General features: G+C 39.9%; 1 protein-coding gene across 1 annotated transcript in view; it reads right to left on the bottom strand.

Moving 5' to 3' along the window:
* Nucleotides 1–21,804, bottom strand: part of specc1 (sperm antigen with calponin homology and coiled-coil domains 1) — a 92,619-nt gene that overhangs the window by 68,624 nt on the left and 2,191 nt on the right. Inside the window, exons 2-3 of the mRNA XM_059351170.1 lie at nt 6,587–6,771; nt 6,326–6,461 (exon numbers count right to left, since the gene is read on the bottom strand). Coding sequence (XP_059207153.1) covers nt 6,326–6,461; nt 6,587–6,748 — 298 coding nt within the window. The 5' untranslated portion in view covers nt 6,749–6,771. The remainder of the gene's footprint in view (nt 1–6,325; nt 6,462–6,586; nt 6,772–21,804) is intronic.

Below are 21,804 nucleotides of genomic sequence, written 5' to 3' on the forward strand. Positions count from 1 at the left end.
GTCTTATCTCCTTCTGTCTCTTCTCCTTGCTCACTCCACAGGGACTCCTCTCCAAGTGAAAGCTTTGCTGAATTATTGATGAGCTGTTTTAAATAAGTCATCAGGGCGAGGCTGGGTTTTAACCCGTTGTCTGACAGCATGGAAGAGTTGGTTAAGTGCCAAGTGGGATAGGGGAAAGACTCCATTAGCAAAAATAACAGTTTTGACTCATTAGCAAGGCATGCTGTGAGGGTAGGCCAGGGCGGGGTCAGACTGTCAGTCAGCTGACCTTTTAAGCCAATACTGTACTGTGTGTGTGTGTGTGTGTGTGTGTGTGTGTGTGTGTAATGCACTTGATGGGTTTTTTTCGAGGGATACTTGCTGATTTACAGTCGTCAAGCCTACTGTGATTGCATTTAAAGCCCAATAAAAGTATGGCAACTGTGCTTGAATCTATTTTTTGTGCTTTTGAAGTCTACAGTAAGATCTGCCAGTTATTACAAAGCCCATAACTGCATATTTGATGTCTACTGTGAAGTGGAGATGAGAAGAACCATCAAAATATTATCAAAGATCAAAATAAAAATGGCTAATCTTGGTTAATTGCAACCAGGAAAAGAGAATTACAGATCAATTTTATGACGTAAGACAGTTTGTTGCACAAATCAGAATTTAAGAAAATATGCTACACCAGTGTCTTCACAGTGCTGCATTCTTTATTCAAAATGACACTGATTAGTACAAGGAGCTTTAATGTTTGTGTTTTTGCTTTCTCTTGTATGAACACAATCTCAGGCACATCTGACCCAGTTTTCATAAGACATGAGAAAATAAAAGATGCATCTCACTAGTGCAGTCTTCATTTCAGAAATTGAGTGTAAACAATGGGGGGTATCTTAATCTTTCTGAGTCCATGCAATGTAACCCATTTATTAACAAAGACTATATTTAGTATGATAAGGAAACAATACGAGACAACATTTGCCCTGATTAGTCTAAAGCCTTTTTAGGTTCCCTGAAAAATCAAATAGAATTTCTGAAAAAAAAAAAAAGGAAAATTACATTGTATTCATTTTTCACTGCATATATGTGTATATTTTTGATGCCAAATATACCAAATACTAAGTTGGGCTCCTTCTAGTTTTTAAGAGCAATTGAAAAATCATACAGAGGCTGCCTTCCAAATCACATACATTTTCTTTTACTTTTTTTATACATACAGCAGATGCCCCTCAAAGTACATACTGGTAAATGCAGTATGCATTAGTATTGGGACGTTCTACTTCATCAATATATTCCACTGTGAATTTTTACCCTCTTGATCATATACACTATATGGACAAAAGTATTTGGCCACACCTGTTAATTACTGAATTCAGGTGTTTCAATCAGACCCCTTGGTGCAGGTGTATAAAGTCAAGCAAGCCATACAGTCTTCATTAGCAAACATTTGTGATGGGTCGTTCAAAAGGGCTCAGTGACTTCAAGCATGCTACTGTGATAGGATGCTACCTCTGCAATAAGACGATATTATTAGAAAGTGGAATCACTTAGAAACAAAAGCCACGAAGCGGAAGAGAACTTTCACTGCAATTAATGTGAGCACAAAAACTGTGCAAGACGCAAGCCTTACATGACCAAGTCCAATGCCAAGCGCCGGATGTAGTGGTGTAAAGCGCATCGTCACTGGACTGTGGAGCAGTTGAAACGTGTTCTGTTGAGTGACCAATCACGCTTCTCTGTTTGGCAGTCAGATGGTCGAGTCTGGGTTTGGCAGATGCTGGGAGAATGTTACCTGCCTGACTGCAATGTGCCAACTGTGAAGTTTGGTGGAAGAGGCATAATGCTGTGGGGCTGTTTTTCAGGGTCTGGGCTGGGTCCCTTATCTCCAGTGAATGTTTTTGCTTTGGCATAACAAGACATTTTGGACAATGCTATGCTTCCAACCTTGTGGCAACAGTTTGGGGAAGGCCCTTTTCTTTTCCAACATGACTGTGCCCCAACGCACAAAGCAAGCTCCATAAAGACATGGTTTGATGAGTTTGGTGTGTAAGAACTTGACTGGCCTGCACAGAGACCCTCAACCCCATCGGGCCCCTTTGAGATGAACTGGAACAGAGATTGCGAGCCAGGCCTTCTCGTCCAACATCAGTGCTGGACCTAGGGCTGGGCGATATGGACCAAAAGTCATATCCCGATATATTTAGGCTGAATATCGATATACGATATATATCCTGATATTTTTATCGCAAAGTAAGAGCTAATGTTCAGTCAAAGTCAAATATGACATGTCACAAGTAGTTTTATTGAAACCGTTTATTTAAGTGAACATAAATACTTCATAACAACAGGAGTACCTTTTTTTTTTTCAAATTAAACCTCCATAAAGTGCACATTTAAATAAAAAAAATCTTAAATAAATATAGGCTATGAAATAAAATAGGCCAATCTCTTTCTGCAATAAATATATTTGTATGAGGAAAGAATAACAAACATTACAAAATAATTAAATATGACAAACTCTAATAAGGGCAACATTTATATATAAAGAAAGAAAATCAATTTAAACTATATCGATATATGTGATATGGTCTAATTCCATATCACATTTAGAAATATACCGATATATCTTTCATATTGCTATATCGCCCAGCCCTATGTTCAACGATTCAGTCAAAGCCATATATGACATCTCACAAGTAGTTTTATTGAAACCGTTTATTTAAGTGAACATAAATAATGTATAACAAAAGGAGTACCTTTTCAAAAAAAAAAATCAAAGCTCCATAAAGTGCACATTTAAATGAAAATATATCTTAAATAAAAGCTGCAGCTTGCCTCAAGCAAGTATCACAGTGCAAATTTGAACTATATTGATATATGCGATATGGTCCAATTCCATATCACATTTAAAAATATATCGATATATCTTTTATATCGATATATTGCCCAGCCCCAGCCGGACCTCATATATGATCTACAGAATGAATGGGCACAAATTCCCACAAAAACACTCCGAAACCTTGTGGAAAGCCTTCTAAGAAGAGAGGAGGCTGTTATAGCTGCAAAAGGGGGACTAACTCCATATTAAAGTTTATGAATTTGAATACAATGTCATTGCAGGGTGAATACTTTTGTCCATATAGTGTATATGCTGTGCAGAGGATTGTGGGTCAGAAAAGACAGAAAAGCATGCTGGCTTGCACAACGCAAAATGTGACTGGCTGCAGGAGGACATCCTGGTACTTTTTGTACACTGCATTTGACATAGTATATATTGGAACACACCAAATCTTTTCTGGCATTTTAAATAGTATGGTAGTATAATCAAGTCTATTGCAAAAACAGGAGTCCCATATACCCAAAGACCAGATATAGAATGATAAGAAAGTCTTCAGCGGTTTGAACAATTCAGATTTTTTCCTCTCATATTTGTACGCAAGCCAAGACCACAAGATCACATCTACCAAAGGAAATTTAAAAAAAAAACATCAGTTGCGGGCACAAATGGGTTAAGTAAAAAGTATGTTTTCACTGCTCAGTGAGGATTTTGTCATGCGTCCACAGTCTAGTCACCAAATGCGCTTGGCCGGCCTCTGAGAAAAGACTCAATTACTGCCTGACGGGTATGATGACAGTTCTGCTGCAGCGTGCCTCAGAGCCCAGTCAGTCCTGATTGCTTCTTGTCACTGTGTGATGTCACATATCAACAAGGGAGAGACCAATCTGTTTATGACCAACCTGGCAACAACGATGGGTGACAATATCAGTAAAACAAGCCTTGAGACACACCTCAGTATTTGAGTGAAAGCGTTTATCTCAAAATGTCATGAAGGAAATGTTTGACTCTTCTCTTCAACCAAAAGCAGAGTTTTACCTCAGAGACTTCCCTTCTACATCAATGAACGCAAACACTGAGACATTTCAGAGCATTACATCTCAACATCAATGAGTTGAAAATACCACGGATCACCACCCCAATCTATATTCAAATCATGGCATTTCCCCTTTGTGGATATTTCAACTCCCAGGTAAGGCTCAGTGACTTCAGGCTAAATGATGACTGTCACTGCTAGCATGCATGGTTAACCATTGCCGCTCTTTCAGGTGTCGGATTTGATTTTCAACTTGCCAATGAGCTTGGTTTCTGAGACCTGTTTGACACATCCATTCATTGTCTGTCGTTATATGTCATGACGTGCACTGGTGAGCCCAGGTGCAGAACAAAACAGCTCACCGTATGGGAATATTAGTCAGATTAAACATGCTTGATGGGATCAGATCATTAATATGTTTTTATTTGAGCACATAACAGGAGGTTAGTTAACTTTGAAGCTGTAGCACAGAGGATACCCCGTTTGACTGAAGATTTTGCTTCTGTAGTGATGGCAACATTTTAACAAAAAGAATACTACTCTGTACCGTGCAAATTGCAGCTACTTAACAACTCTACCCTTTGTTAAAGATTTCTTTATGACTGAGAGTTATATTTCCTCCACTTTGGTAGGCTACCAGAAACTGGCTTGCAGAACTAGTGCAGAATGTGTAGAGCGATGGATTTATCATTAACAGCACAAAGTGGGAATCTGTTCTCCCGTCCTTGGGTGTGAACAACCAAACTTTGGCTAATTAGAGCCCAATCCAATGAAAGCTGGCTGGGTGAAATCATGGTCTAATTGTGTTTGTAAGAATCTAGAGCCTCACTTGGCCTTGGTTTCTTAGCTCCTCTGGAGTCTTTTGTCAAGTAGAATTCAATTATCTTTGCTTCAGCACAACAAGCCTTTGAAGGAGAATTTCACAGCATCTACACACTGTGTGGATGTGCCGCCATACACAAACACGGCTATCTCCCTCACAGAGGATTTTCCAAGGATGTGTTGGGAACAACACTAATTACTGCCAAACAAATCCCTGTAATTATCTGCTCCCATATTTGTCCTATATGTAATTCATGTTTTGCTATCAGCTCTATTTGAAGTTGCTCTAGCGGCATGTCTTGCTCATACAAAGTACAATATCAATAATAAATCCAATTTAATAGGTAAACTTTGCAGATATTCAACCGGCTTTGTGTCATTCCAGTGTGGGTGGTACATGTGCGCATCCTTGCTGGCGAATGAACGGGGAGCTCCAGGCAACATGGAGGGAAGCCGCTCTTCATCTGCATATACTACCCACACTGCAATGACACAAAGCCGGGTGAAAATTGGCAACTTTTCCCTTTGATAGATTATACAAACACTTTTTTAAAAGTGTTTATCACAACCATAGGCTACATATAAAATCAACAAAATACTTGGGATGACTGGGATTTTTGATTTCAACAGTTTTCAGAAATATTCTTTGCCATGTGGAAAATTATATATGTGAGAAGGATCTGAAATGCTCACAAACCCATCTTCAGTGGAGCAGAAGCAGAATATCATGGTTTGTCTAAAATTATGTTATGTCATGAGAGAGCATATAGTAACAAAAGTTGTTCATTCATTCAAAGCGTTGGGGTTCACAGGCCATAATACAATACCATTACCAAGCTAAACAAACACATATATCAGCACTGACTGTATATAATCACAAGCACACAAACACACTAAAATGACATAACAGCAAAATATCTGCCAAACACCACCAACATCATTTCTCTCTTTTTCTGGATAGAAAAAGTTCATTTTTCCTTATTTGCCATCCAAAACATATCGTGCTGTTCACACAGCTGAGCAGATGTTGTGTGAGGAGCAGACTATGAATGCATCCAGTCCCTCAGTTTTGGACCAAACCCCATGAGAACCTCATTCCTCAGCCACCTGCATCCCCATCAATGCCAACAAAACGAGAATAAAGAGACACGAGAAAAAAAGAGGAAAGGGGAAAGAGAAGCATCTCTCCAGCTAGGAGTTACCACCAGCACCTTGGAGCGGAGGCAGGCAGCTTTAGTGGTGTACTATGGCCCTCTAGTGGTCACAACTGGTTAGTGCCAATATTTTTATACTTGGGTGTTTAGTATGATGATCTCTAAACCATCATTTTTTAACACTGCAGCTCTTTCTCGCTGCTCTCAGCACCACACTGATTTTTAAATCAAATAACGTCTCTGAAACTACAACCTTCATTACTAAGAAGTTGGGATGTTGTGTAAAACATGAATAAAAACAAAATGCATCAAATTCAGAATCCATTGTTTATTTACAAAGAAACTAACTGAACATAAAATATATTGTCTTTGTACAGTTTCAATTATATGTCACAAAAGATAAATGATCACAGTCTGTTTTATTCACATTATAGACAACTTCCCAACTTTCGTGTAGTTATTTGAAGAAATCTGACAAGAGTGCTAGTTTCCTACCTGACAGGCTGCGAGGGCGGCCCTCTGCCAGATCTGAGATGGCTCCTGTGGTCACAGTCTTCTTCATCCTGGAGCCAGAGGCAGCAGCTCCCAGTGCAGGCTTTGTCAAGGCATCATCACTGCTGGCTCTCTTCAGCTAGAAACAAATCTACTGTTAGAATCAACAATATAGGTCTAATAATATTAAAAACATGTTCTGGAGTGAATTAAGCAGCTTCATCACTCATGTTTGTTGTAAATTTTGATGTGTTTGTGACTCACCCTGCTGAGGCGCTGGTCTGAGGCCAGCATGTTGGAGGATCTGGAGGTCTTCATGGCTGTGGAGGTGGTGGTGGAGGACGAGGGGGCCAAGGAGGCCTGCTTGGACCGCTCCTGGAGTCCCGGCTTGGGCAGCCCCACCTTGGTGGCGCCCGATTTCAACATGGCTGCGAGTCAGCTACCCACACCTGAGAGAAGTCCAGAGAAGAGAGGAAAATGAAAAACAACATTAATGTGCCTGTGTTTTCAGCTCCACTGCAAAACAGATGCTCAGTATCATTGAAGGTTGTTCTCTTTAACCAGTCTGCTACACTGTCAGTGCCCCAGAGGCACCAGTCAGCACTGCTGAAATATGAACACATGATCTTCCTTTAAAAACACTTTGAACAACAAACAAGTCTCTAAGAACAAGACGAGTAACACTGTGGGAAACTGGACTTTGACTTGTAAAATTTCTGTCTTTGACTGCCATGAAAAACTAATATCTTTATAAATACACTGTGTTAATAACTTCACTCACATGTAACTTGCCGACTACAATCGAGCCATTTATTAAAACTGCATATTAATATTAAACAATTGCAAATTATGATTTATGACCACAGTTTATGTTTCTGCCTCTTTTCTTTATGGGGCAGGATCTAAATCTTCCAGAGAAATACTATGTAGAAGAACATATACAATGCAAATATATATTAGGGGTGTCGCAAATACATTTTACATTGAAAATTGATCAAAATGAGATTTAAGTTTTTGTCAATCAAAATCAGTTTAAAGTGAAGTTTGCAATTTTTTTTTTAGCCGAGACTCACTTTAGGGGGACTGACCTTTAAGGTGGACCAGCTGTTATCATTTCAGTGACATGCCCCTCCTTGTTGGTCTTAGTAAAGGTACATTCCCCCAAAACATGGCAGGTATATCTCATCTGAACTCATCATGAACTTTATTATCATCTTTTATTTTAAATGAAGAAGTTGAAAATGTAAAAGACTGTTGTCAGGGCATGAAACCAATCACCTGTTTATCTTTACAAATCAAAAACCGTAAATGAAAAAAAAAAACAGTTTGGATCTAAACTTGAATCAAATTTGTGACCTTTGACTTGTGGATTTGAACTTTGAGCAATACACTAGCTACAGATGTGAGTCACAATTCAAATTGCTTCCTCAAGCACCAAAATTGCACAGCATTTAAGAGGAAGCTAAGAATATTAAGCTTTACCTTTGCTTGATGTGAATAAGGAGACCACTGTATTAGCACTGCCTAGTGGTATTTTGTGTTTCTTCCAAAATAAATAAACCAAGCATTACCTCTGAGGGCAGTTAAGGTTGTTCCAGTAGCAACACCATTGAACTACTTCCTGCTGGAGGGAGGAGAGGGAACAAAATCTCTTATCTCTTGATTTGGTCAGACCAGCGGCACTGACCAACACACAGCTTTATCTCAACAGATCTAGTAAGAGGTATGCAGTTGGCTGAAGCCACAACTGACATTCCTCTGTCAGGAATACAGTTAAAAAGCAGACCAATGAAGGCTCCATTTTTCCAGCTCCAACAGGATGTGGTCACACAGAGACTGTTGAAGGTGTGCAACTGATGTCCAGAAGGAAATGTACTCATCTGGGCAAGAGTAGCTGTAGGAAATGGAAGGAGGAAGGAGTGCACTTAACCAAGGAGAGAGTGCACTGGTAAAGAGCTCTGTAGCTCCCAGATGACTGGCTGAGTCATTGATCAGGGTTAGGGTAACCTGATCTTCTGCCCCTGAGAGCCACAGTGCTGTTAATGGGGAAAGCCTCTATAGTCTCTATAGTCTGTTTTCTCCCTGAACTGGCACTTATTTCATTTACTACACTGACTGAAATGATGCATGTGGAGCACAGCAGTTTAGAGCAGGAAAAGTGATGCTGCAATAAAAATCTGCAGTAAACAATAGTTGGCAGTGCTATAAATAATGGAGTGTAGGCATTGACCACTAAAGACTGAGACACTAAATAACAATACGGAGATCCACATCAGTATAATGTTCCCAACAGAGAACAAATGTGAGGAATGCACAATATATATTGAGTCGATAATGGGAAATTTAGTTAGTGTGTATTACTCAGAAAATTAAACATAAAGCAAAACACAAAAATGTGACACTATCAGTTATTTAATATCTATCAGTCATGGGAAGCAGGCAACTGTTGGTTATCATATCGGCTGAAAATGTCATATGATGCATCCCTGTCCAGTCTGGTATATTTTACACTGTTTTTTTATTAGAGGAAGTTTGTGGGTGTTAAGGGACTTCTTTGATTACGAACACACTGCATGTACTCTGTTTTTGTTGCCCATATGAGAGAGCGTGTCTCCCTGCTGGTCCATCACATGATACTAAGACCTCTCCAGGCAAGATCCTGTGACTAACTCCTGCCTGGTCACCTCAGCTGGGGTGGCTCACCTCCCTTTAGATCAGTTTACAAAGCTACAGTAACACTCACTGCCAAGCACATGTTTGACTTCTCATCGTGATATAATCTCTGTGTAGGCTAAATGAGGAAGTGAGGCAAAATTTAGGATGCCCCCCTTGAGGTTATATTCATTTCATTTTTATTCTAAAATGAGAGGGAACTAAGCAACAACCAAACATACTAAGATAATATTACATTTGAAAGCATGTCTTAAAAACAGTAAACCTTCTGTAAAGCAAAAACATAAAAACTGCACAGTAACTTTACAGTTTAAGTGAATCTACTTTTCACCTTCTTTGGACCACTGTGGGACTGCAAATATGAACTTTCCATCTTTCTCTGCAGAGAACTGTGTCCCACTTACTTTACAATGGCCTAGATAGGAACCCAAATGTCTTTGAGAGACAAACTCACCACCTAACCAAGACACAGAGTGTGAGGTGGGCATCTTCCTGTAAAAGCAACTCAGCTATCGGCTGTTGCATGGTCTGACAAAACAAACATGAAGTATGATGACATCATTGCTTAAACAAGACTGGTTAAAAAAAAACAACTAAATATGGGCTTTGAGAAAAATGTCAATTTAGAAAACCCAGATATAATTTGTACTGTAGTCACCACAGTCATAAGTAATGGGTTGTCATCTGATTTAATTATATTGCTTCCAAAAACAGGAAGATGAATGTAAAGACTGAATATGGGACGGAGTGCTGGAGGAGTTTCTCAAGTTATTTCTGACAGTTGCTGTTGGACTGGACTGCTAAAAGGAGATAAGGAGAGAGCACTGGGAGACAAGACCAGCTGTTTTCAGTTGGGTCTTGGATTAAACAATCTCTCACGCATCATCTGATCTGATACAAACCTGAGGGAGAAGATAATGTGCTTTTATCACACAGGGAAGATCAACACTAATCCATCCCTCCATTATCTGTTAAAACATCAAGTCATTCTGATCTGGCTATTTTCCTATATTACATGCAGCTTCATTAGAATATACTAAATCCCATCTGAGTATCTCCCCACACAGCCTGAGAACTACCTTTGCAAAGGTGCACCACATTTTTCTTGCAGCCAATCAGAGCAGACTGGGCTTTTTTTTTTCTCAGGGTGGAGGCTTAAAGAGACAGGAAACACTTCAGATAGGGCGACTACAGGTACATTCGGAAAATTAGCATAACATGTCCTCTTTAAGAAGATCATCAGTAAAATATTATGATTTATATCCATTGACTTCTTAGAGCACACATACATATACACCCTGTCTGTAAAAAAAAAAAGAAGTAATTTAATCCAAATGTATATTTTTTTTAAGGTGCAACCAGCAGAACTGCTGTTCAGCAGAAAAGGACAAATGTTGAGACAAAACCAATGATTACTGTCCAATCCTACTATGTTACAGTATAGTTACAGAGGAAATACCGTCCTCCATGTACACATTCACTGCACGAATGTGTAACTTGGCTTACGCAGCTCGCCACAACCACAAATCGCTTCGGATCAGATGGGGAAATCCAAGCTAACCAGTCCTGACCGTTCTCTGACATTGAATGCAGGCTGTCCCTGGTTACGATGCAGGCCATGTGAACTACACTTCACTTCTTCAGTCAGTGTATGTGCTTGTGTAGAATAATGTAGCAGATACGAGTGAAATGCTTCCTCCTGTCACTAGGAACTGTCTATAAATATGAACATCCTGCCACTGACATTTATACAGACAGAGTGCAATCCTGCAAAGAAGTGGTTGCAAAACCGGCTGCCTTCTTGTGGTGGCGCTTAATTAGGCAATGTGTATTCAGGTGTTTCTGTACTACTTTGCTGCAATCAATAACTTTATTCTACACACAGAATAATAATAATAATATACATATAATAACAAATAATAAAAAGATCCAAACATTGCAATGCACAATAAAGCAGAATAATCAACTAATATGCATCTTTTATGCTCCTGTGTTTAAAAATCAAATAAAAGGATATAGGTTGGATGTTTGTGTGCGTCACCACATCCTCTTATGTTCTTTCCTGCTTGGCCCATTAGTCAGCTTTTAAAGGGCAGACATAAACCTTTCATATAACATACAGTTAGCATAACATAAGGCTAAAAACAGCAACCTCGGGTTGGCCATGGCTGTAAGACCTTAGATAAATACCACTCCTGCATTTCACAGGTTGCAAAGCTCAGCCCCGGCCACATTTCCCTTCCACAATTTTACTTTCAGTGGTTGACCGAAATGTGAGAAACCTGGCAGCAACATCAGGAGCAGATGTTCTTAGTCACTTTTTTCCCAACTTATTATATAAAGTGACTTCAGTTTTTCCTATTTCAAACTTATTCCAATCACATCTTCAATCCAAAACAAAGTCCAGTGTTCTTATGAAGGTGTAGAACAATGCCTGAAGATGAAACGACACATCCCAATATCATCAAAGAGCTGAAGAAAGTGAGTCATGAGAAAGAGGGTGATGACAGATTGGTGTCAGAGAAAAAAACAGTGGTGCAGTTCACTCACGTGTTCAAAACTGGACGCTGTCCTAGAGCCTGCCCTCTGCCTGAGTGCCCTGAAGCACAACAGACCAAAATAACCGTCCTTTGAGCGTTACGAAGAGACTCTGAGGATGAGAAACGAAGGGTCAGGAGCAACGGCAGCCCGCCTCAATATAGCAGTCAGGATGAGGAAGTACTGCAGCCTGCCAACCGCTGTGCTGTATGTGCTGTTGGCTCTTTCACTCTCTCATACAAAGAGGAAGAGAGGGACAGCCATGGGTATGTTTTTCTCCTCTCACATTTTTCCACACTCTTTCTAACTCATGAAGAACACACAGCAAGACAGAGAGAGTGGACCAGGAGGAGGAACACATCTCAAACATGTGGCTTTGAAGCTACTGGGCCAGGCACTGTTTGAATAAGGGTAATTCATTTTATTGTGATTAAACAACTCAAACAGCTGTTGTTAGAAATGCAGGTGTCTGCACTTTGTTCTTAGGACTGTGGCTTGCAATTTGATTTAACCTGGGACCATGTGTGTTTGTGGTTTTTTGGGCGATACACAACTGTTCCATTGTATTCTTAAACTAAAAACCACAAAGCCGTGCTTCAGTAAAATGTTTTGTGCAACTCATGTTTGACAAGCTGAAGTCTGAAAAATAAAGATTGATTTATGACATTGTTTTGAGCTCTTTATTTCGAAAGTGGTCTGTAGGCTGTTTGGTCACAAACAGTCAACAAAACTGACAAAGCCGGTCTTTGTCTAAGAAACGCTTCTTAATGCGAGGGTGGGATCATTTGTGGAGGGGTCTGCATTTTATACTACACCATACTGGTCTAATTTGGATCCCACAGTGAACGGCATGCCAAGGCCGTAGAGCATGTGGGTAGAGAGCGTACTGCACTCTGGTCCAAGATGAAACAGGCTTCAGTTTGTGGCAAGTGGTAAACTGAGGAACTTGGTCTGACCACACCCCTATGCCGCCACAAAAACAGCTTTTTAAAAGGGTGCTGCCAGAGGGTTGACAAACAGTTCAGAATGCTTTTTTAGGCACCGCATGCTGTTTCACACCCTGCTGCAGATACAGATTTCAAGTGTGATTTGACGTACATGCTGCATGCCTTAAAGTACACTGATTTTGTTATGTTGCCACTTGAACTACTGTATTGCCGCCTTGATAAATGCTACAAAAACACTGTACTGTTCCTGTGATTGTTCACTGCCACTGCTAACATATTGTATGTCTGTGTGGCAACTGTGAATTACACCATGGCCACAGGAAATAGTTGTTTCTAATGTTTAGAAGGTCTCTGGTGAAGTCTAACTGCTGTTTTATTAGGTTTTGTTCCTAGGATGGAAAGTAGACAAATGTGACTTTGTTCTCTATTCCAGTCTGCCCTTTATGGATGGCTGCAGTGCTGAACAAACATGTCAGAGAGCATATTTTTTAATCTCGGGTGTTGTGAAGCCCAGGAAGGTGTGAACATTTTAGCAAGCCCTGCAAAAGCTGTCGAGACATTTCATTTAAAAGTACACAAGTCGACTTTTCCACAATGAGGTTGGTGCTAGATGAAAATCAGGGGATCAGGTGCACCAACCAACTTGTAGGACTCACCAGTGCAGCCAAAAGAACCACAGTTTTCCATTGGTAAGTGGCCATAGTATAAGAACAAAAACACAGTCCATGGTGTCCAAATATAGAATATGGACTTTGAGGAAAGGCGAAGAACCACTAGGGACCAGTAATTACCAGTATACTGACTATTTCTCAGCCAAAAACAGCCAACTTACATAAGGGGACTTTTCTAAGAAATTCCAAATGGAATAAGCTTCAATACTGCCAAGATCCTTTACATAGGCTGAATTAAACCAAACACTTACAGAAATGGTGAATAAGGAAACAGGAAACAGCACACCCCCAGAGTATGAAGCAGGCCAAACATTAATAAATAATAATGGAACATAAAGCCATGTGGCTGGATGCTCACAAAGTGAGGTGGCAGCAGACAGGCTAAAGCTCCGATTCTTTTCCTTTTTCCTCCCTGCGTCCACAGGAAAGACACTGAGTCAGACTCTCCACACAGACACAACAGTCGCAAAGGATGTGAAAAAAACAAATGCAAAATGTGCCATGATGGTGAGTGTGTGGCTAAAAATACTGCTTTGTCCATTATCACTGAAAGTATACTATCATTATAACATCCAAAACATTACACAAAATTATCCTCAATTGTAAAGCTACTGTAGGATTACAAATTCACAACAAGTCAAGCTACGTGCTTGTGTAGAAAGAATTTAAATCATGTAATACTGACTGTGGAACATAAAGTCAGCTTTAAACATCTCTAAGGATTTAGTGGTATTTGGACAGAGAATTTATATTTTGGCTCCACTCTATTTGCTCTTGATGTGGTATGTAGTACTAGTCTGTGATATGCACTTATTCTCCAATAAAATAAACCTACAATTAAAGGTCCACTATTGTTTAAAATTAGATTTTATGTTGTTTTTTTTATTATAAAGCAACGATAAATACTGTGAAAGTATCAAAATGCTCAATCCACAGAGAAACGCACAGTACGTATTCAGAAAATTTCTTTCTTTAGATTACCTGCCAATATTTCTCTACGGTTGTAATATCAAAGCTATACTTTATTAGTTAGAAAGTGCCGCTACAGTGCCATTGCAGTCATTCCCTGGCTGCAGTGATGGTGCAGAGATGCTGAGAGACTTGGCTTTTTCAGGAGGGGGGCTTAGACGGGCACTAAAATGTGTTTCAGACAGAGGGTGAATACAGATATATTCAGACTGACAGTATGAGAAAAATGACTAATTTTTAAATATTAAAGCATGTTAATATGTTCTGGTATAAACACAAAATAAAAGTATGAACCTAAAAATTAGCACAATGTCCCCTTTAAATACAAACCCATCTTTCTAAATCTTCATGCATGAAAAATTCCATGAACTAAAGGCCATCTCGCTGTGAATGCGTCCTATTTTCAAGATGTTAAAACTACGAATCAAAACTAGAAAAGATTCAATAAAATAACATCACATTCACTTCTTTTGAGTAAGATTTGTCTCATTCGCATAAGTTTTGTCATTTCACTTGAAAGATATTTTTAGGATTGAGTTGTACACTGAGCATGATAACTGTAGCTAAAGATCATACGTCATTTCTAGATTTCATTTTCTTGATATTACTGTATCTGAGGGTGAATGTTTCTTTTAAAGATGGATTGATATGAGAAAGAACAATTAAATTAGTTGTTATTTTAGCCCACGATAACCTCATATCATGAAATATAACACAGCTGGGTATCAACCATATAAGGTCAAATTACTGGCAATAAACATCTTGAAACCACGAGCAGATATTATGTTTCCGTTGCTTCTGGCGGTGTGATATTGATACGTTGCTACTGCTGCTACTGATATCACATTACCATAACAGCAGCTGCACATCTGACCAACATCTGCACTAGAGCTTGTTAGTCCAGAACAGATTACTGTTGCTATATAAACATAAAAACAATTTACCTAATATCAGTGTTATGACAATATTATGTACGATAGGCAAATATATGTGCTGACATGCAAGGATGTATTAATGTATTAATTGTGTCTGACCACGTCGGCAGCTCTGAAGCATCTGTACAGCACCTGGGTCTGGGGAAGTGGTGTGTGCAATGTCATTATCTCAGCTAAAGTGAAACAGGAAGCGTGTGGGATTAATCTACATCCCATGCTGTGAGACGGTCTCTGCTCTCCCTCTGGGTTTCCCCTTTAGTCTGAAGGGATCTGAAACTAGTACGCAACAGGACACAAACCTCCTTCCCAGAAGCAGTATCAGGGAAGTGGCAGCCTTGTTTCACACAAAACAATGCAGCAAATGTGTGACATTTTTCACAGTCAGTAGCAATTTGTGAGAGTTGAAATTGAGCAAAGTTAAGATGCCAAACAAAAACACCAGAATGCCTACAGCTGTACAAATATTAACAGACTTTAAATGGCTTAAATTGCTCTCCTGGGAATGGAGAACCCTGAACCAACAGAAAGGAAGCAATAGCTCACATGTAGAATGTATTCTTGTATTGTGTTTGAGGCTATTGACTATTCTGCTAGCTGCCTATGTGTGGAAACCTTGATGTGAAGAATTGCTAGAAAGGGCAAAACAAGAACCCTTTCAAGCCTTCTAGTATGACATTATAATTTTTCAACCAAAACACAGAAAAACAGCCTCTCAGCTTTTGAATATGAAATAGCCTAAAGACGAAGGCTGCTGCTTAAATCAGCATCTTTTTGTTCAAAACGAGATGAGAGGAAAGTAGAGCTTGCGAGCAAAGTGCTGAGTTGATGTTTTCCTTTGATCTGTATGTAAGATCAATAGGTTGTTCGGCTGACTTTTGAGTTCTCAAACTTTCAAAATAAGAAGTGCTTACTATGAGATCCTGGTTCATTAATTGTGACAGTTCATATCTGATAGGAGGCACCAGAATGTACATTTTAACATATTTTTCACACTTTTCACACAAATTCACACAAAACTTTTTCATCTGCATGAGTTGTGCAATTTTCTTTACATTGTGTACTTAAATATAACTTGTACATAAAATGTAGGTCCTGATAAATAACCTCTATAGAAATAAAGAACTTTAGTGAAACAGAATAAATGTTTCTGTTATAATATTAAGACTCATAGGCTTAAATAAAAGTTATGAGCAATAAGTCCTCTATAGGGCTGCAACCTGCTACTGAATATTTTCATTACTGAATAATCTGCTCATTTATTTATTGATTATTGTTTTGTCTATAAATAGTAAGAAAGTAGTGAATGCCCTTTGTAATTTCATACATCCTAAGATGATGTCTTCAAATGTACTCGAAACACCTACCTACTATCACGTATGACTAAATAAACAAACAAAAACTTCACATCTGGGGCCCTGTTTAAATGATGGTAAATGGTAAATGGACTTGCACTTATATAGCGCTATTCTAGTCGGTTTGGAACCACTCAAATCGCTATACACTACAGACTGCGCTTATTCACCCATTCATGCACACGTTCAGACTGGTGGCAGAGGCTATCCTACAACGGTGCCACCTGCCACCATCGGGAATTCATTCTCACACCGATGAACGCAGCATCGGGAGCAATTTGGGGTTCAGTATCTTGGTAAAGGATACTTCGACATGTAGGCTGTCATGGTCAGAGATCGAACCACTGACCAGTGGGGGACAGTTCTACTAACTGAGCCACAGCCACGATCTATATGGTCTAAAGTGAACAGTGTAAGCCCAATTAGGGCCTATACAACTCCATTTTTAAAGGGTGCATAATCTGTGCACAAACTAAGGAGCAAGGGGCAGTGGAATCGTATAGTCTCTTAATTAGTTTAAGTTGTGTTTTGGACATAAAATTAATTAAACAAATCAGAGCATCACCTCTCATTCCCTTTAAGAGGCAGTTGTGCTTGCACCTAGTGCATTGCTATTTAAAAGGTGGATTTAGAAAATGGGAGAAGCAATGTCTCATCAACAACTGCATATGAGCTAAGGCACTGATAACCTCTTTAACTGAGGAGGAGGAGTGCTGATGTTTGCACATTGTGAACCCACATATGCATCTACAATCTGAATAACAGGCCCTTTGATTAGCTGGAAAAATGTTTTTTTGGTCAATGGTGCAGTTGCTTTTTTGCTGCCTATAGATACCAATGCACCAACAATGTGCCTGACCACACCTCATTTTAAGACCAGTGGACAAACAGATAGGCCCATCTGCTTCTTATACAGTATGCTGGGTGTGTAAATGACAACTGTGTCAGTCTGAAATAGTGATTGCAGTTGTGCTCCGCTGCGCACAAACGGCACCAAGTGTACAACAGAGGCTTTAGTTGTTGTACTTTTGCTGTTGATGATATCCCAGAGTCATGTTGAATTCATCAACTTAACAGACACATGCAAAAATTAATCTCTTCACAAAAGTTGGATATAGCCATGCACATCCTGATCTGCTCTGGGATTATTCACATATTGAACTGTGGCACCTGGCAGCAGTCACAGTCACAGCCATCCATTATATCCCCAAAAACTGCTCTGTCCTGGATTCACCAGGCATAAAGTAGTAGGAGCTGATATAGATAGTCCTCCTGCATATTTAATCTGCTTCATCCTCTGTTTCATCTTTCTCAGAGCTGGGCTCCCTCGAGGGCCAAACTTCCTGTTCTGATGGTGTCAAAGTTCTTGTGTGATAAACAGTCAGTCAGAGCCACATCGTTGAAACTTCAGCTGTTTTCCTGTCTGCCTGGCTGACCACATGTACAGCGAGTGGGTGGATTCCATAGAAACACTAGCATAGCATCAATGAGAACGGCGAGGGAATTAAAAAAAAAAGAGCTCAGTGGTTTTCCACAATGGAAAAATCATAGTATTAGTGCCACTGAGTGGAATGACTGTCCAAACTGAAAGGATCCCTGCTTTGTGACTTTTGAATGTGCAACAGACTTATGGTATGAGAGCTATTTGATGTGCACTGTGGGTGTGTTCAATGTAACCTGTATGATGAGGGACTACAAAGAGATAACAATGCATCAGACCTCTTTCAGCTACCGAGCAAACAATTTAAAGGCACTCCTTACGCATGTATAAACGTCACTCTTGTAAACTTGCTTATCCTGTTTACCTGGATGGAATAACTAAGTAATATCAAATCATCTGTTTTATTCTTCACTCTTATCAAACTTCTGCAAGACCCTGTTCTTGCTCTAAGACTATAGTGGAGGCAGAAGAAGCCTGACGTAAGTTTCAAGATCATATCTCTGTTTTACCTCTGACGTGGCCCAAGTGACCCATTTACAGAAACAGTAGCATTCCTTTGAGCCAATGATTTGGACTGTGATGATTGTCAAGTATGCGGTCTGTTTCCTGGACGTTCTTGAACTATGAAAAGAGCCAGAGGAAAAAGATGCTTGGCAATTCCTTCCTTCCTTCACAGAACATATATACACCTTTCTGAAAGAAAACATGGCTGTGCCAGTCTGGTGTGATTTTCTCCACTGGCCTTTTGGTGGATGATGCTTTTAGAAGAAAAAACTGAAGGAGGGAAGCCTGGCAGTGTTGTGGAGGCAGGGAGCCATCTGTGCCTTTGCAAGCAAAAGCATTGAGTGAAAACAAAATAGCTGCAACCTGCTGACAGCATACTGTGCAGCTTCACATTCTGTCAGAAGTAGGGCTGCTTTTATTTATTCAACTGACTGACTGCCACATCATTCCCGCTCCAATCGGTCTATCTCCTCATATCTCCTCAATTAAAGCCTCCTCCACTGCAGTAAAGGACGTGCCACTCTAACTGTATGCAGAGCAGACCTCGCCTCTTGAGAACAGATAACAACTCTTTCTTCTCAGATCAATCTAAGTGCTTTTGTGGGAAAGTGAAATTCTGACCACATTAGTATCTTCTTATAATCCCCGTGTTCAGGATGAGAGGTCAACATTTGAAACTATAAAGAAATAAATGGTTTCATAGAGACAAACAAGACTGCTTTGGCAACCTAACCTCTGAGTACAAAAATGTTATTCAAACTCATACATAGAGCTGTTGTGATGTCTCACTGGGCAGTTGTGTTAATAAGGTTTAAGGAATTATACCCAGTCAGCACCTCTTTATGGTACCACGTTTACAACCAACCAGGCGAGAACATTTTTGCATGTAATGAATTTACCACTCACTTTGAATCAACACACAAGCTCTTTGGCCACATTTACATGTAACTCTTTAAAAAAAGACAATATCCTCTTTCAAGACGACAACTGGTTAACATGATTAACAACAAATTGAGCTAATGTCTTTACATGATAATGTATGCCAGGGAAATTGTAGTTAAGTTGATCCCTTTATGAACCTGGACAAACTCAATGCACTCGTTGACCTGCAAAAGCTTCCAAAACTGCTCTGCTCTGACACAGCCAGCTGGAACTCACTATCTAGTCTTGAGTTTGTGCAGAGATAAAGTAATTTCTGCCTCAAACTAAATGACTGCAGATAAAGACTACTACATGAGGCCATTTCCATTAAGAAAAGATATTAAGAATATTTTGGACATGTGTACAATTTAGGCTGTCCCTCTAACAAACTCAACACAGAATTGTTACCCTACATTGATTACATTAAGTGACAGACGGGTCATTACAGGCTAACACAACACAGTAACTATTGGACTTGATGAACTCAACCCACAAGTTCAAAGTGGCACAGCTCAGCAGCCTCCCTGATCCTCATTGTGAGGAGCAATGTGCATTTTTGGAAAAGACGGGTTCTTGTGGCCGAAGTTTCACGCAAGCTGAACTTGGTGATTGTAACTTTTTCAATCCCTACCAATTCAGCTACACTCTAACAACTCACATGGTCAAACTACGCAGTGAGACCATGCCACACATTCATTCCTCGCATGTGAGATCTTCATATCACAGGACCTGCAATGTTAATTAAGGCAAATGAACTGAAACGTCATGTTACTTTTTTTTTGCAGTTTGATAAAAAGGGAAAATTTGCCCAGTTCTCATTTTCAGTGACTAATCCAGTGTTTCCCATTAATTAGCTACAGTCTAAGTAAGCCCACAATGAACCGAAGATATTCTTACACTATCAGCTCTAGATCTGGTTGAAATGGCCTTGGGTTAAGGTAGCCATGGACTTGTTGCCCTCCGTCCATGTGGGCTCTGATGGGGCCCTGTCCCTAGCACGGCAGTCATCAATGGTGGACTGTCCTCAATGCGTCAGGGGTCTGCAATGTCGGCAACCCACCCAACCCCATCTTGAAACCAGCACATGCTTTGTGGGTGTGACATGTCCTGCTGTGCCATCGCTATTCACGTCTATATAGCCAAGATGTTAATGATTAAATTGTTTAGCCCAAACTTGTTTACAAGAGCACAAAGTTCTTCATAGATCTGGCTCATAATTTTGATCTCAAATCACACTGGATTGATGCGTAACTTCAAAAAGTACAAAAGAGAAGAGTGTGAAAAATCCCGTAGGCAATATTTTTCATATTGCAGAAAAAAATATTGCAATGTCAGTTTTTTCCCATACCTTGCAGTCCTATTGCTAACTGCAGCCTATATTTCTACACAGCTTTCAGTCATATTCACACTGGAGGTTTGAAAAGTATGCATTTTCATTCATAGGGTTCCAGTTTGAACCCAGATCAGTGTTTTAGGATTACATTGAGCCTACAAGTCATTTACATGACGGTATCTCCTTCTATAGAGAGTAACTGGCCCATGAATTCAACATCTGAACATCTGATGTACAATGTATAGGATACATCACTGCAGTATCTGCCTTTTACCCTTCTTACCACAGCTGGACAAGGTCACTCCAAATGTTGTCACCCCACCCCCACCAAGACTCATTTCATATTTCAGTTACTGCATGTGGATTAAAGACTCCAGTGCTGCTGCTAATTTTCTACTCACAGTCCCTTACGTGTAGTCAACTAAAGTGAATCCAGGACACCAGCACTGGTAGAAGATATTCCTGACTGTGAGAGGAGACCTTGAATTTCTTTTACAGCATTGCACAGTCACATTAAGTCGAGTGGTCAAGTGGTTCATCAGGTATCATTTTCTGTCTAACAAAACAAGCCATACCACAGCTGTACTACTGGATGTGGGTGCTCCCCACATAACCAGTGGCTATAAATAGTCAGCCAATGACAGGGACTGCTCGGATAATGAGTTGAATCGAGGATGAGAACAGCTACAGAGGAAACAAGGGAGATCCACTGCTTCAGGCTCTACAAGGACAAGCTGAGTGTGAGTCCAGGCAAGAGGCGCCTCTACCTCCATCAATGTGATGAAAGTCATGAAATCAATAATAAATTCAGACAGAGTGGAAATTTAGCAATCCTATGAGCTAGCAGACACAGAAAAGACAGGAGCTTTTCCACAAAAGATCTATCAGCAAATGGCGATGGTTTAAAACTGCATTCACTTTATTCAGTGCTGCAGTCAGACTACCCATCATCACAATGAAACAAGACCCGCCTTCCTTGATGCTTTTTGTGTCCTGGACAGCCTGTCCTGAACACAGCCCAGAATCGAAAGACAGATTTCCAACTATTTCCCCTTCTTGGATGGTTAACCATGAGAAAAACAAAGGGTATAATTACTTACAAACAACTTTCACATTCACTGCCTCATAAATGACTGGTGCACTGCTCATATTTGAACTCTCATTTCTCCCGGTATAATCAAAAGGAACAGAAGCAAGT

This window comes from Centropristis striata, chromosome 15 (genome assembly GCF_030273125.1).
Source record: "Centropristis striata isolate RG_2023a ecotype Rhode Island chromosome 15, C.striata_1.0, whole genome shotgun sequence".
NCBI classification, from domain to species: Eukaryota; Metazoa; Chordata; class Actinopteri; order Perciformes; family Serranidae; genus Centropristis; species Centropristis striata.